At 39.4% G+C, this 15,599-nt stretch overlaps 1 protein-coding gene across 4 annotated transcripts in view; it reads right to left on the bottom strand.

Annotated features, from left to right (window-relative positions):
• The window catches only part of Spire1 (spire type actin nucleation factor 1), a 108,792-nt gene that overhangs the window by 41,587 nt on the left and 51,606 nt on the right, over positions 1-15,599 (bottom strand). For all 4 annotated transcript variants that reach the window (XM_021664439.2, XM_021664438.2, XM_021664440.2 and 1 more), the window contains exons 3-4: positions 12,830-13,063; positions 8,062-8,187 (exon numbers count right to left, since the gene is read on the bottom strand). In XM_021664439.2, coding sequence (XP_021520114.1) covers positions 8,062-8,187; positions 12,830-13,063 — 360 coding nt within the window. The remainder of the gene's footprint in view (positions 1-8,061; positions 8,188-12,829; positions 13,064-15,599) is intronic.

The following is a 15,599-nucleotide window of genomic DNA, read 5'->3' as shown; positions in this document are numbered from 1 at the left end:
ATCTCACTGTGAGCCACAAGACTGTGAACTATAAAACCCTGTTTCTTGCTTGATGTGGTTAAGCCCTGACACACACCTTTAATCCAAAAACTTTTTGTTTATTGTAAACAGGTGATTATGTTGTGGCTCAGCCCTAGCACACACCTTTAACCCTAGAGCTTTCTGTACATAGGATTTAATAATGTTAACCTTAGGTCAAAAGGTGGAACAAGTAACCAGCTGACAGGGATTAACAGAAAGGAGAGACTTTGAGAGAGAAGGGTATTAAGTAAAAGGAGCTTTAGCTTTTAAGCTGTTTGGCTTTAGCTCTCTGGCTTTTGAGCTTTTGGAGCTTTGAGCTAGCAAGCCTTTGGCCTTGGATTTTTTGGCCCTGTTTTCCTGGGCTGTCAGCTGAGCTAGTGAGCTTTTTGAGCTTCTCTGAGATGTGAGCTGAGTAGGAAGGTCAGCTGACTGCTTTTTCTGCCTCTCTGAGCTAGCAGGTTTTCACCCCAGCATCTGGCTTGAGTCTTTATTGGTAAAGAAGAATCAGTTGGGATTTTCATTCATTTTATAACAACAGTTAAACACACCCAGAAGTGTTCTTGACCACCACTTACACATATCTACATGGTGTGTATGTGCCTCAGGGCTCTGAGGTAAACTGGTCCAGGGATGCATTCACCACCTTTCCCTCTTAAATTGAACACACCCTATAGTGTACTTCTTTTTTGTTGTTGTTGTTTTTTGTTTTTGTTTTGTTTGTTTTTGTTTTGTTTGTTTGTTTTTTGAGACAGGGTTTCTCTGGGTAGACATGGCTGTCCTGGACTCGCTTTGTAGGCCAGGCTGGTCTAGAACTCACAGAGATCCGCCTGCCTCTGCCTCCCTTAGTGCTGGGATTACAGGTGTGCACCACCATGCCTAGCTAATAGTGTACTTCTTAAATATAGCATGCTTGGAACTGTGTCCACCCCAAGTGATTTTGTACATAAGTACATACAGGCTTTCTGAATAAAAGGTGCATGCTTCCTTTGTCTCAAAGGCACTCACTGCTTTCAGAACATTTACAGTGGTCTGTCTTCTGGCTGGTAGCAGGTAATAAACCTTCCTCTATTCTCTGACCTTCTAGCTGTGCATACTGACTTTGCAGCCACTAAGAAAAGAACCCATTGTATTTGGTTGTAATTACAAAACTAATCAGGCCAGCAAGATTCAACCAGCATCAAAATGAATTGGCTTGAAATCTCGATGTCTGAGAAAAATCATCAGGTACAATATTAGTCCAATGCTCCTTTGCCCACACATAACAAAGTTCAGCATGGAGCTGAACTAAGTTCTAAGATCTAAGTTCTTTCTATCATGTCTTTTTGTCATTTAAAGGCTAATCCCACAGCAAGCACTACAGTTTGATTAACAACCATAAACCAAAAGATAACAAAATTCAGGAGGTGTAGCGGAGCAAAATGCTAGATTATACAGATGCAGCAGGGTCCTAGCAACTGAAAGTCACAATTTAGTACGTTCATGTAACTCCAGAAATATCAATTCCTGCTTCTCTGACACTTAGGCCTGTGGTGGAGTGAGGTGAGGAGTAACTAGACATACTCACTCCATATACTATTGCTTGAAAGTCTCATTCTTCGTTCACCTTTAAAAATTATTCTTTTACATGTTTCTGGATTAATATAGGTCTTTATACTCCTCGACATAACTTCACTGGGATCAAGTTCCTACTTCTCTACTGCTAAGAAAAAATTATCTATTCTTTTTAATATTAAGAGTAATTTAAATGGCCCAAGAACATCTTGTGTCTTTTGTTGTTGTTCTTTGAGACAAGGTTTCTCTCTACTGTCTTGGCTAGCCTGGACTCACTTAATGGAACTGAGATCCCCCTGCCTCTACCTCCCAAGTGCTGGGATTAAAGGTGTGAGCCACCACCTCCCTGTACCATCTTGTATCTTAGCAGCAGCAGCACACACGGTTAGCAGATGCTTTCCAGCTGTGTGACTTCAACATGACGTGGCTAACTGATCTAATCTTCAACTGATTTTGTCTTCTGTAGAGTGGTCACAACAAGAACGCTTAGATTTTAGCCAGGTGGTCGTGGCACACACCTTTAATCCCAGCACTTCAGAGGCAGAGGCAGGTGGATCTCTGAGTTTGAGACTAGCCTGGACCACTGAATTTGTTCTAAAACATCCAGGACTACACAGAGTAAACTTTTCTCTAAAAACAAACCAACCAATCATAACACAACATAACAAAAAAGAACTCTTAGATTTTAATGCAGGATGAAGCCTGGTTCATATGCAGAGACATAGTAGCCAAGTAGGTAGTGTGTATGAGCCAACTGAGTTACTGGAAGATCTGATTATGAATTTACATTTCACCACCAAAATTTCACTCTTAACAGAATGGTTTCACTAAATGATATCTCTTTCTAATCTCTTCATAAACTAAAATCCTGACTCAAAACAAGTCAATGAAACTGTCCTGAGTCTATAAATACTACAACTGTACAAGCTTGATCAAATATGTGACTCGATATTTGGTTTTCTAGTTAACAAAGAAGAATTATTTGGAAGTAAACTAAAATTTGGCCTTATTTCAGAGATGAGCTTCTGTTCCCTTGTTGGTTCTATTTTAGCTTCTGAGTGAATTTTTTTTTTCTTGTATAAATGTAATGACAGATGCCAGCCTATGCTTGGAAAGCTCTAATTGGGAGTACACATATGGCAATTAACTCTTACCATTTCTGGTGAAACCATTCTCAGCTAGCAATTAGAGGATCCTCATGCCAACATATTTGGTTATTGGTGTCTTTCAAAACAAATAAACACAATGTACTTTGTAAATCACATATACACCAAATACTCAAGAGTTCAGTTCAGTAGGTTCAATGTCAGTTCATATGCAAGTGCTCCTTTTTGAGTATGTCTCTCTTACATCTTAAAGATCAGCGTTTTTCTTGTCTTGGTAACTACTACAATTCATGTGCCATTTTCTCTATGCATGGGTACTTGGAAGAGCTTTTTCATCATGTTTTATGTAAAATGTTCTCATGAAACATTTTTAAAGTAGACAGCAGTGAAAAGAGCAAGGATAATCTCGGCAGAGATAATTTAAATGTTGCTGATAAAGTGAGCATTATCATGTACACCAGCATTTACAACAAAAGAAAAAACACAGGCAGCAACATTACAAATGATGAATGATCAAATTAAAATGAACAAATGGCTACCATTCACCGAGACATCTGGTGGTGAGTCTGTCTGTCAAAAAATGGTGTTTACCATGTGAAGGGATATAAATCCACTTTAGAACAGAATAAATTTCTAGCCAACTTAAATGCCATGGTTGTATTGCTAGAAGTGTTGGGAAAGACCTGAGGGAGGGATGGGCAAGGAGAGGGAGAAAGCCGATTAAAATGCAGCTCAGTATGAGAGAGACAGATGTCTGTGGCTTTATTTCTCTAATCTATTAAAGCAGAAATCAATCACTAACAAGCACCTCAGTGTGTGTGTTAACATGTATTCTGCACCATGACACAGCTGAGTTTGGTATTTGCTGGACAAGAGACAGAGACTGGAAACATTTACATTTGATTTTCTGAAAAGGCAACTCAAAATTTTAAATGTAGTTATCGTATTTATGAGTCAGACAAAAGCCATTTTATAACAGCTGAGCCAATTCCAAAAATGCTCTCCAAGATCATTTCACACATGCATATATAAGTTCTATTTTAAGAAAGATATTTTAGTCATAGTCATATTCAAGATAAATGGAGATCAAAGATTTCATCATGAAGTCATGATTCCTTACACAGGACAGAGTAAAAGAGTACATGTAAGTCACCAAGTAAAGCTTCTCAGTAATAACTATATCACAAAGTACAAAATGTGGATATAATGCTCTGAAAAATGCCTAAGGAGCCATTCTTATTTCCAAATTAATTCTTTACCCCAGAACTTCACTGACTGGTAAACTAACTGTCATCTAAAAGACATCTTCCCATCTTAGGGTTTTGTTAAGCTTAGGATATTAAACCATTTGGAAGAACCTGATGACAAGTTTTTATAAAGTCACATGTGAGGATTGTTTCAATATTCGAAAGTCAAGACATTAGAAGAATGCTATTAATTGTGGAGCGTGTGCATGTTGGGTATGTGCACACATATGTAGGTGAACATGGATGTTTGTGAGTGTAGGGACTATGAGTCAACTCTGGTGCCTTCCTCCATCACTCTCCTTATGTTCTGAGACAAGGTCTCTTACTGAACCTTGATCTCAGCAATTAGGAAAGACGAGCTGGCCAGCGAGCCCCAGGGATCCTCCTGTCCCTATCTCCCTAGTACAGATTAAAATGCAGTTCAGCATGCACCACCATGCCTGAATCTGGGCTTTGGAACTCGGGCCCTCATGCATGTGTAGCAAGCACTTTCTTGGCCAAACTATCTTCTCAACCCTGAATAATATCATTCTTTTGTTTGTTTTTGTTTTTTCGAGACAGGGTTTCTCTGTGTAGCCTTGGCTGTCCTGGACTTGCTTTGTAGGCCAGGCCGGCCTCAAATTCACAGAAATTCACAGAGATCCACCTGTCTCTGTCTCCCTGAGTGCTGGGATTACAGGTGTGTGCCACCACACCCGGCTAATAATCCCCATTCTTAAACAGTAGTAGCTATTTAAAATTGACCCAGAAGAAAAGTATTTCCTTTTCTAGGACAACTTTAGAAAAAAAAAATCTGAGATATCAAAGAGCAAAAAGGCCTATTTACTTTTCAGTATAACAGACTGGAAAGTCAAAGGTGAACAATTTAACATTCTTTTGATAATGGAACTATTATATACTCATTTACATTTTCTACTTTGTAAAGTCAAAACCAACCAACCAACAAACAATTAAATGCTTTTAAAAATACATGTCCTTGAGGTAAGGAGATAGACCAGTAGGTAAAAATATTTGTTGCACAAGCATGAAGATCTGAGTTCAAGCCCCTAGAACTCACATAAAAATCTGGGTACAGTAGTGTATATGCCTGCAACTTCAGCACTGTAATAGGGCCAGAGACAGGAGGATTACTGGGGCTTGCTGGCCAGCAGCCTAGCTCTAGGTTCAGGATGAGTCCACTGTCTCAAGGATATTAGGTAGGGAGTGACAGAGCAGGATACCTGGTATTCTTCCAATCAAGGAGAAGGAGATCTAAATAAGTTTTAAAAGGGGTGTGGGGGAAGAAGATGTAGAAGCTGTAGTTCCAGGCTCCTTTCATGAGATCTGTAAGATTAAAAATTATGGGCTGGAGCTAAGAGTCAGCTCAGCACTTGCTTGCTGCTCTTGGAGAGGACCTGCATTTGGTTCCGAGCACCGACAGCGTGGCTCACAACTGTCTGTACCTCCAGTTTCAGGGGCTCCAGTGCCCTTTTCTGTGTTCTATAGGTACTGCATATATATAGTGCACTTACAAACATGAAGACACAATGAAAATAAGGTAAATAGTTAAAATTCACCCCTGCAAATAGGATAATTTATTTCTTTTTAAAACATGTGTACAAGCCCACATGTAGAGACCAGAGGACCACCTCAGCTGTCACCTTCAGGGAGGATGTCCACCTCTTTTGAAAGGGTCTTTCATTGGCCTGGTGCTCACCAATTAGGCTAGGCTGGCTGGCCAGGAAGTTCTAGGAATCCTCCTATCTCTGCCTCCCCATCCCTGACATTACAAGCTGTACCTTCATGCCAGTCATTTTTACATAGGTTCTGAAAACTGAACTTGGGTCCTCATGCTTGTGAAACATGCTGACTGAGTTATCTTACCAGGCCAATTTCTTTTTAACTTTTAAAGGATAAGCAAGCAAAGTTTACTGAGAAGTAGATAAACAGCTCCCCAAAACATGATAGGTACTTTTAGTTGCATAATAGCTGTCTTTTTTTATGGCAAAAACAACAAATACTGGTAAGGACATGGCAGAAAGGAATCCTTATACACTGTTGTTGGGGATGTAAATTAGTCCAGCCAATATGGAAATTAGTACAAGGGTTCCTCAAAAAAAAGAAAAAAAAAAAGTAAACAGAATTACCATATGATTTTACTGAAACATTCCTGGATATGAAGTACACATTTATCATAGCACTATTTCATGACAGGAAAGTTATGAATTAACTTGGATGCACATCAACAGATGAATGGATAAAGAAAATGTGGTATATATACATAATAAAAACAGACCTTATTCATCCAGAGACTTTTAAAAATGGATCAGTGTTAATATCAATATCTACATTATAAATTAAAAAAATGAGTTGTATCTTGTAAAAAGAGGTTCCTTCTCAAAACATACCTATTTTTGTTTGTTTCAGACAAGGACTCATGTAGTTCAAACTAGCCTTTAATTCATTTTGTAGCAGAGAACAACCTGAACTCCTAATCCTCTTGCCTCTACTCCCAAGCACTGGGGTTACAGAGACAAAGTTCCTTCTAAAAAGATCTATTTCCTACAGCAATACACTCTGGTATACTAGAGAAGCAGATGCAGACAAGCTGCAGTCTTTCTCCATGGAGACAAGGACAGCCATTGCATGCTGGGAACATCCATCAGTTTTTCTAATCTTAAAATTTTATGTCCCAAGGCTGGGCATGGTGGTGCATACTTTTAATTGTAGCACTGCGGAGGTGAATGGCTGTTCAACACCATGTGGATGCTGGGACCTGAACCCCGTTCCTCTGTAAGAGCACCAAGTACGCTTAACCATGGCACCATCTCTCCACCCCCTAGAGCAAAGTTTAATGAAGATAAAAAGTTTTTCAGGCTAGGGGAGTACAGTGCTAAAAATGCTTACTGTTCTTTAAGTTCTAAAATGTTTGCTGGGAACGTTAGTGTTGGAAAGATTTTAAAACTTCTTTAGTTTACTGTACCAAGGCTAAAAAAATTCTCTGGGAAGGCAAATTCAATCTTAACAAAGGGGTTAGGTCAGGAAAACCCTTAAAAAATATTCTTTTCTACTCTCAGATACTTTCGTGAGGACAGCTGAGGTATTCAAACTTTCTTTTCCATTGAGTACTGCCTGATCCTATACCTAACTAGGTGTTAATGGTCTTCAATAACTCTTTTAACTCTTGTGACAGCTTTCCTCTTGGGTCCAGTTTATCCACATGCATTCAAAAGACACAGCTTTCCCTGGCCTATCAGTGCCCTGCTATGAACAGTACCCAGATAGAGCAGAAGAAATCTTAGGACTGTCACCTGCATTCACACAACTGAATTATGAAAGGGTGACTTAGTGGGATATGTCTACTTTTTACTATGGTGACTTGAGTCTCATTTGGCAACAGGTCAGTTTCCCCTTCTTGCATGCATACCCCACAGTTGTCTCTTCTTAAACATTTTAGTGCTCTATATAAGCTCTGCACTCTAGTCATACAGGAAATGAGCTCTCATTTGGAGCATCCTCCAAGTCAGATTTCCGTAAGGTTTACATAAGATCTCAGAGAATCTTCACTACCATCTGTGTAATATACAATGGAAGGGTTCTCTTTAAATGTAACATTTCAAACTTTAGACATTAGCAAAGGGTAACTAAACAAAATAGCTGAATTATTCAGATTACCTGAACAGGAATTCCAGCATCCTCCACTAAATCTTTAATGGAGTCTACTTCAACAGTTAAACAATAACGAGAATATGGCCTTATGGAGATCTTAACTACAGCATCCTGAGGAAGGTGATAATATGTCCCAAAATGGATGAAAAAGTACAGAATGAGGTGAAAAGCCAGTACCACAGGAAACAGATTAAACCAATTCTGGACTGTTTATTTCATTTAGAAGGAAGGTTTACTAAAGTTGTTGTTTCATAACATAGATCCACAGTGTGTTAACATTAAAGAACACGTATGGTAGACACACCTACAGTCCCAAAACTAGAGAGGATGAGGTAAGAAGATAGAGTTCAAGGCCAGCCTTGGGTACATAGTAAGACCTTGTCTTTAAAAGAAAATAACAAAGCTCAAACCAAAAAGCACAGAATGGACAATATTGAAAATTCAGGCCACCTTTTTCAGTGTCTATACATATTAGTGTTTGTACCTACCTCCTTTGCACTCTTAATTTTGGTCAGAAATGTATGCAGTTCCATGGTTTCTGCAAACAGTGCTCGACATACTGCCTGATAATGATTTGGTGCCTCCGACTCACTTGGGAGATGAGCAGCACATACCTACAGAAGAAAAAAATGGAAGTTACTGCATTTTAGGTACCATTAAAACAGACACACCCAGTCACCTGTAGTTTTTCTTTCAGATGAAAGATAAGCCCTGTCATCCAAGGTTGAATGTACCACAGAACCACAGATACAGTCCACACAATCATGTAGAAAAATGGTAAAGATTGATAAATAATACCTATCACCAAAGATACGCTAATTAGAATCAGCTATTTGGAAATGAGAGGACATACGTGTAAAAGTTTTGCCTGAGAGAAGAAAAGGGTAGGGGGTGCTAAGTATTCACAAAAACTCAGTATCATAACTAGTTTCAGCTGTCAACCTGATGTAACTCTAACCTGGGAAAAGTTAACCTCAACTAAAGAATGGCCTTGATCAGACTGGCCTGTGGCCAAATCTTACTTGTACCATTTTCTAACTTGTTGATTGCCTGGAAGGACATAGCCTAGGACAGTGTCATCCCTAGGCATGTGTGTCTGGGTTGTACAAGAAAGCTAGCTAAGCAAGCCAGAGGGAGCAAGCCAGTAAGCAACATTCCTCCACGGTTTCTGCCCAGAATTCACTCAGCAATGAACTGTACCCTGTAAAATGAAGCAAACCCTTTCCTCTCCAAGTTGCATTTGGCCATGGTATTTATCACAGCAACAGAAAGCAAACTAGGACAGCCAGTTGCCATTTTCTGAGCATTTATCATGCTATATACTGTGTTTGACAGGTCATATATATAGCATAATACCATGCATTCTCCAATATAATCCTGAATCATCCCCAAGGTTGTTTGTTTTGTTCTACCACAGGAGAATCTAAACACACTTCTACCAGGTTCTGAAGTGGACCTTGCCTGTTCCACTTGTGATGCCTGGGGAAGTGGGTGGAGAGTGGAAAAGAAGGGCAGAGCTGGTGGAGTACTCAGGTGCTGCCTGTGGTCCTCATGTCCCAAGATGACTGTAAGAGATGCAACTTAACATGATACAAAGTGATTTGTTCTTTACTATCCTGCAAAGATATCCTCCAAAGAATAATGTCATGTTTCTATAAAATAACTATTACGTATCCATGTTCAATAGTCACACTTTAAAGTACTTCACTTGCAATGAAAAGCTGTTAGATATTAGAAATTAGATATTAATATAATTGTTGAAAAATCTGTTATATTTTAACAGCTTCTATGAAAGAATACAAGAGAGCTGAGTAAGGTGAGTGCATGCCTATAATCAATCCTCTCACTTGGTAGGCAGAGAGAGGAAAATCAGGAATCCATGGTCATCCTCCACTACACAGAGGTTCAAGGCCCACCTGGGCTCCACGAATACGGTTTTATTAAATGAGTCAAAAGAAGATGTAGTGGTACACACCAATGATTCCAGCACTCCAGAGGCAGAGGCTCGAGCAACAATTGAGTTTAAGGCCAGCCTGGTCTATATAGTGAGTTCCAAGCCAGCCAAAGTTATATAACGTGACCATCTATCTCAAAACAAACAAAAAAAGAATATCAAGAAGAAAAAAAGGATTTCAAGAGTCAGTAGATGAAAAGGTGTCAGTGGTAATGCTATTGCTTTTCATATTTCTTAGGGTTTTTGTTTTTGTTTTTATTTTTTTGGTACCACAGTTCCTATGTTACTTTTTTTTTTGCTGTCACAAAGTACTAAAAAAAACAAAAAAACAAAGGACTGAGAATTAGGCTTCATTTAATCCATGCTCACTTGGTTCTATTGGTTCTGAGCCTTTGTGTGGTGAGAGGCTGAAAACATTAGGAAAAGATGTGGCAGAGTACTGTGGCTCTATCATGATGGACAGGTGGTAGAGCGAGAGGATGGGCAGGGAGAACACTCTTCAAAGGTACCCACAAAGCCTACTTCCTCCAACAAGGCCAATACAACTATGATCTCATCAGAGAACTAAGCCATTGATGAAGTTAGCACAGTACCTTTACAATTCAATCGCTTCTTAATAGCACCATCAGGTGGGGGCCAAGCCATAACAAGAGTCTTTGTGGGGTTACGCCATAACCAACTCAACAGTACTCTATTCAATTTCATAAAATAAGGATCAATCCAGTACCTGTGCTTGCTAGGCAAAAGCGCTACTCCTGAACTAAATCCCCAACCCTAGAATGTATTTTGTCAGACAGCAATTCAGTATCAAATTGCATAAGATGTTCATCACAAGCAAACCAACAAAAACCACATCTATAAAGACTAACGTACAGCTGGATGCTCTGGAGGATAAGTAAGACTTCTTCACTGCCAAACCATCTCTCAGGTCTAGAGCATATATTCTTTAGTCAAGGGGAACACAGTCTAAGTTTGTGTGCACAATTTATATGGCTCTAGAATCATCAGCAAAAGAGCCCAGAATGGGTCAAGAAAATAATTACATGTGTGTGTTTATGCTTAGCCTGTGTACATTCCTTCTTTCCAGTACAATCAAGAGGCATGAATAAAATATGAAGTGTTTCTGTTTGTTATAGATTCAGAGATCTTGATCACTAAAATGAAAACAAACTGACAAGATACTGCAAACCCTATCATTTGTATTATTGCAACTTAGTCTCGTGTTTCTACATTTAACAATAACAAAGCAATCATAGTTCGGTGAGATGATAGCTCAGCATGTAAAGGTGCTTTCTGCAGATGCCTGATGACCTAAGTTTGATCCTGGAACTCATGCAAAGGTAAAAGCAGAAAACTGACTCTACAAAGTAACCCCCTGACCATCAAACATACACACGTGTGCATACACCCAAGCACATATACACTAATTAAGATTTTTAAGAAGAGAAAGAACATTCACATTTCCTCAGTTAATTCTTTGTCTTCTCTTTCAACAAAGCCAGGCAGTCACTGCTAACCAAATTAGTCATTACTGACTCACTGACCAGACTCATGTCTGCCTCTAATGTCATATACAATGGGTTTTATGATGTTTGTGTTTCAGATTTTCAAAACTTGTCACATGTCTAAACAACTTTTCCCCATTCATTCGGTGGAAAAGAACATACAGGATATTTACAAAAATGGGAAATTTTAGGCAAGGTTGATTAACATGGAAACCAAAAAGCAAATAGTGAGGATATGATATTCTCAAATAAAAGTCCCAAGAAGAGAACTGGTAAAGGTACGGAATGTCTTCATTTTTACTAATATATTTTTACTAATATATACTTTTACTAATATATTTTTTTCATAGGCATAGTGGCTCAAATCTAAAAATAATAGGTAAAATGAATTCAGTTCAAGTTTTAAGTGTCTGTCTAAGAACCTTTAAAAAAAAAAAAAAAAGAAGAAGTCAATTGACTTAAAGCTGCTGAGTAAGAATGCTAAGATTCCACTCATCTAAGCCTGTAGTGTGAGAGCAGCCTGGAACAGTCATGGCGGCTGGCCGACTGTACAGACCATGGTCCCCGGTGTCCCTTCCTCCTCCTCTGTTCTTTGTGCCAGTAGCCACGGTCAGAATAGAATGTAAATTTTGTTTCTTATGTAATACCTTCTGTTCATCACATCTTATATCACTGTTTATTAGTGGTCTTCACAGAATTAGATCAATTTTGGTCTGCCAGCCTCATATTTTTCTTAAGATTATTTCACTTTTGACTACCCTGTAGTAACTACATGCATTAATGGGGTTTGATATGATATTTCCACACAGGCATATGACCACAGTGACCCAATTCAATGTGCCTAACCTCTACTAAGCCTTTCTTTTCGGATCAGGTTTGTCTTCCCTTTACAGGCAGGGAAATGTACTAGTTCCCTTTATATACAGCTTATTTCAATTAGGCTACTACCCTTTTGTGTCTATTTTAAAAAATAAACCTTAACATCTAGAAAATCTAAAGCAAATATCTAAAATTTGTGAAAAGTTAATGTAAATGGCTACAACAGATTGTAACTCCAGTTCCAAGGCATCTGTCGCCCACTTTACTCTCACTCTCTCTTAAAGGAATCTTTAAAAGGAAAAAAAAAAAAAGGAATGGCAACTTGTATTATCTCCTCAGAGCCCTGAGAGCTGTTTCTCCTGAGAAATAGAGAGGCACCCAGGGATGCCAGCACAAAACAGGACTGAAACACACTGTGTTCATAGTGTTTTTCTACATTCTGCCTCTGGAAAGAAAATAAAAACCCAGTGACATACATTAATCAAACAAACAAAAAACTAGTAAAGATTCTATCTAAATAACTCCAAACAGAGTATTACAAGGTTAATTTGTCAAATCTGTTAGTTTTCATCTCTATACATTTAGCCTTCAGGTAGGCAGCAAAACTGGAAAAAAAAAAAAAAAAAACCTTCAATTTTATCATTATATGCAAATCCTATGGGAAGGTCAAAACCAGAAACCACAGATGAGTCAGCTGTGCCAGACGCAGCTCCACCTTCACGTACAGAACCCCCTTGCAGCTTCCATCTTCTCCACAGACAGGAAATGCAGAAGCCAGCATCATGCCCAGTCGGGCTGCTGTGACAGGAACATAACCAACATGTAACACCTAGATGTGGCCAAGGGCTGTGGTCCAGCCAAAGGCCACAGCCAGGCTATAGAAAGTCTAGGAACTACTGTCAATGCCAAGATAGCAGCCATTCTCTTAAACTACGATGACGACTCACAGAGATGAACACTGAATGGCTGTGGCTTTACCTTCATGACATCTTGATAGGACCGAATGGCTGAGATGCTTCTCCTGTCCGAGTCTTCATCGTCTGGGCCTTCATCTGCAGCCTCGTAGCCCTCATCGTGACTTCCATCAGCCTCCACAGTATTGGCCATTTGGTCGATGAGCTGCTCTAAAGGAGGACTCAGCTCCCTTTCTTCGTTTTCCTTCAAGCCATAGTCCAATGCTTTATAAATAATAATTCCCAGGGATTCAATAACCTAGGAGTATTAAACAAGATATTAAATGAAGGGAACTCAAGATTCTAAGGATCAACTGTAATGTATAAAATGTTCAGTATTTCACACATAACTAACACTTGAGGAAAAATTTAAAAATTTTACCAACCCATGTATTAAAAAACTTGAAACAGAAATTTTGGTGTGATTTTGTCATTAACCTAGCCTCAAGCCCTTTGCATGCTTTCGTAGATTTATACCAGATGCTAAGACCAGTATTTCTCACTCGTGAAAAAACAAACAAGTAATACTAACCAAGCTGACTTGCTATATTGCCAAAATAATTTTATGCCAATGTTTAGAAACTTCATAGATATCCAAAGTATCTGAGACTGAAAATTCAGTTCTTAGTAGCAACTCACTTAAGCCCAAATAACTACAAATTTGGGCCTTAAAGACCCAGTATAGACTATAGCAGTCTGCTCACTGGGTTCCACTCATTGGAAACACATCTCCCTCAAATGATACAAACAAATAGGAGTTGGAGTTGTTTCTTTCTTCTTCTTCTTCTTCTTCTTCTTTTTTTTTAATCCAGATATTATTTTAAGAAATACTTTCTGGCACTGTGAACTTGACTTGTGAATGGTGGGTCCATCACTGCTGAGCAGCACCTTGGTGACTGCTCCAGATGTGGCCAGTACGGGAGAATTCTAGAAGACTTCTCAGAACTGCATCCCTCACTTGCTCAGTTATTTTACTTTATAAACCAAGAGCACTATTCATTTCACCTTAGATATTTTTCCTTTAAAAAAGTATAGTTAATGACACCACAGATTTAGAACTAAAATCACTCATCATCTGGCTCAAGAAAAATTATTTTAGGTGACTTTTCTGTAAAATTTTACTAATGATATTTCCATCCCATGAGACCCTGAGGTCACTGAATGTGCTGATTATGTATGAAAGCAGGATAGCACCTGAGTTATAAGAGGGTCTTAGTGAACACTATCTAGCTTTCCCATCCTTCCCCTCTATTCACTTGTTTCTAATGATTATCCAGTTACCAACCTCAAAATTGCACAAAGAAACTTTATGTCCTTTATCCTACTTTTAGTCAATGATGTGATTTTTAAAAATAATATATACAAATATTATTTTTAGCCCAATAGTTTTAAGATGAGTTAAACACAAAAACATCCAACATTGTTATATACAATACACTGTAAAAGCATTCATATTTATTCAACAAACTCAACACAATCTACAAGCTATGTTACCAGAGGAAATAAAAATATAAAATTAATATAATACTATCTACAATATTTTTTAAATATTTATTTATTGTTTATACAGTGTTCTGCCTGCATATGTGGTTGCATGCAGAAGAGGGCACCAGATTTCACTATAGATGGTTATGAGCCACCATGTAGTTGCTGGGAATTGAACTCAGGACCTTTGGAAGTGAGCCATCTCTCCAGGCCACCTACTTAAAATTCTTAACCTCTAATTATGAAGCAATAAAACTTCCAGAAGTTCTTTTATTGTACAGAATTGTTTTAGCTATACTGGGTCTTTAAGGCCCAAGGGAGGATACTTGAGTCCCACTCAGAAGGGGAAATAGAACAGATATCGGAAGTGGATAAAGAGAGGGAACTAGGTGGGAGAGGGTGTGGGGAGGGGAACAAAGGTACAGATTCAGATGTGGGGAGAGCAGAGATGGAAGGTAAGAAAGAGAGCAGGGAGAGAGAAGGGAAACCAAGGTGGGAGGACATCTCTAAGATAAGCTGGAGACCTACGACAGGGTAGGCTTCTGGGAGGATATGGGCGGTGACTCCAGCTGAGACTCCCAGCTGTGGGGGATACAGAGACTGAAGGGGGCCCCCTCCTAGCCAGGCAGGACTTCTAGTGGAGGGAGGGGACCAACCCACCCACAAAACCTTCAACCCAAAATCTACCCACAGGACACTCTGCTATGCTTACAGACAGGAGCCTAACATAACTGTCCTCTGAGAGGCTCCACCCAGCAGCGAAACAAAACAGATGCTGAGACTCACAGCTAAACATTAGGTGAAGCTAGGGGAGTCATGTGGAGGAGTATGGGGAAGGGTAGAAGGTCCTGGAAGGGACAAGAACCCCTCAAAAACCAACGGTGTCAACTAATCTAGGCCCATGGGGGCTCACAGAGACTAAAGCACCAACCAAAGAGCAGGAATAGACTGGACCTAGGCCCTTGCACATATACAACTGATGGGCAGCTCAGTCTTCATGGCGGTCCACTGGCAACAAGAGGAGCCTGAGTCCTACTGACATGGACTCGGTTGCCTGCTTTTGGATCACTATCCCCTGGCTGGGCTGCCTTGCCTGGCCTCAGTGGAAGAGGGTACACTAAGTCCTGATACAATTTGATGGGCCAGGGTGGGTTTGGGGGGGGGAACTCCCCTTTTCTGACAAGGGTGGGAGGGCGAAAAGAATGGGAATGTGGGGCCAGGAGGAGAGGAGGGAGGGGGCTATGATGGGGATGTAAAATGAGTAAATGAATAAATGTATAAAAATAAAATAGGATACAAAAGGTAGAATG

This window comes from Meriones unguiculatus, chromosome 2, assembly GCF_030254825.1.
Source record: "Meriones unguiculatus strain TT.TT164.6M chromosome 2, Bangor_MerUng_6.1, whole genome shotgun sequence".
In the NCBI taxonomy this organism is placed as follows: domain Eukaryota; kingdom Metazoa; phylum Chordata; class Mammalia; order Rodentia; family Muridae; genus Meriones; species Meriones unguiculatus.
Note: the sequence above shows the minus strand (reverse complement) of the source record. Positions and strands in the feature narration are given on the sequence as shown.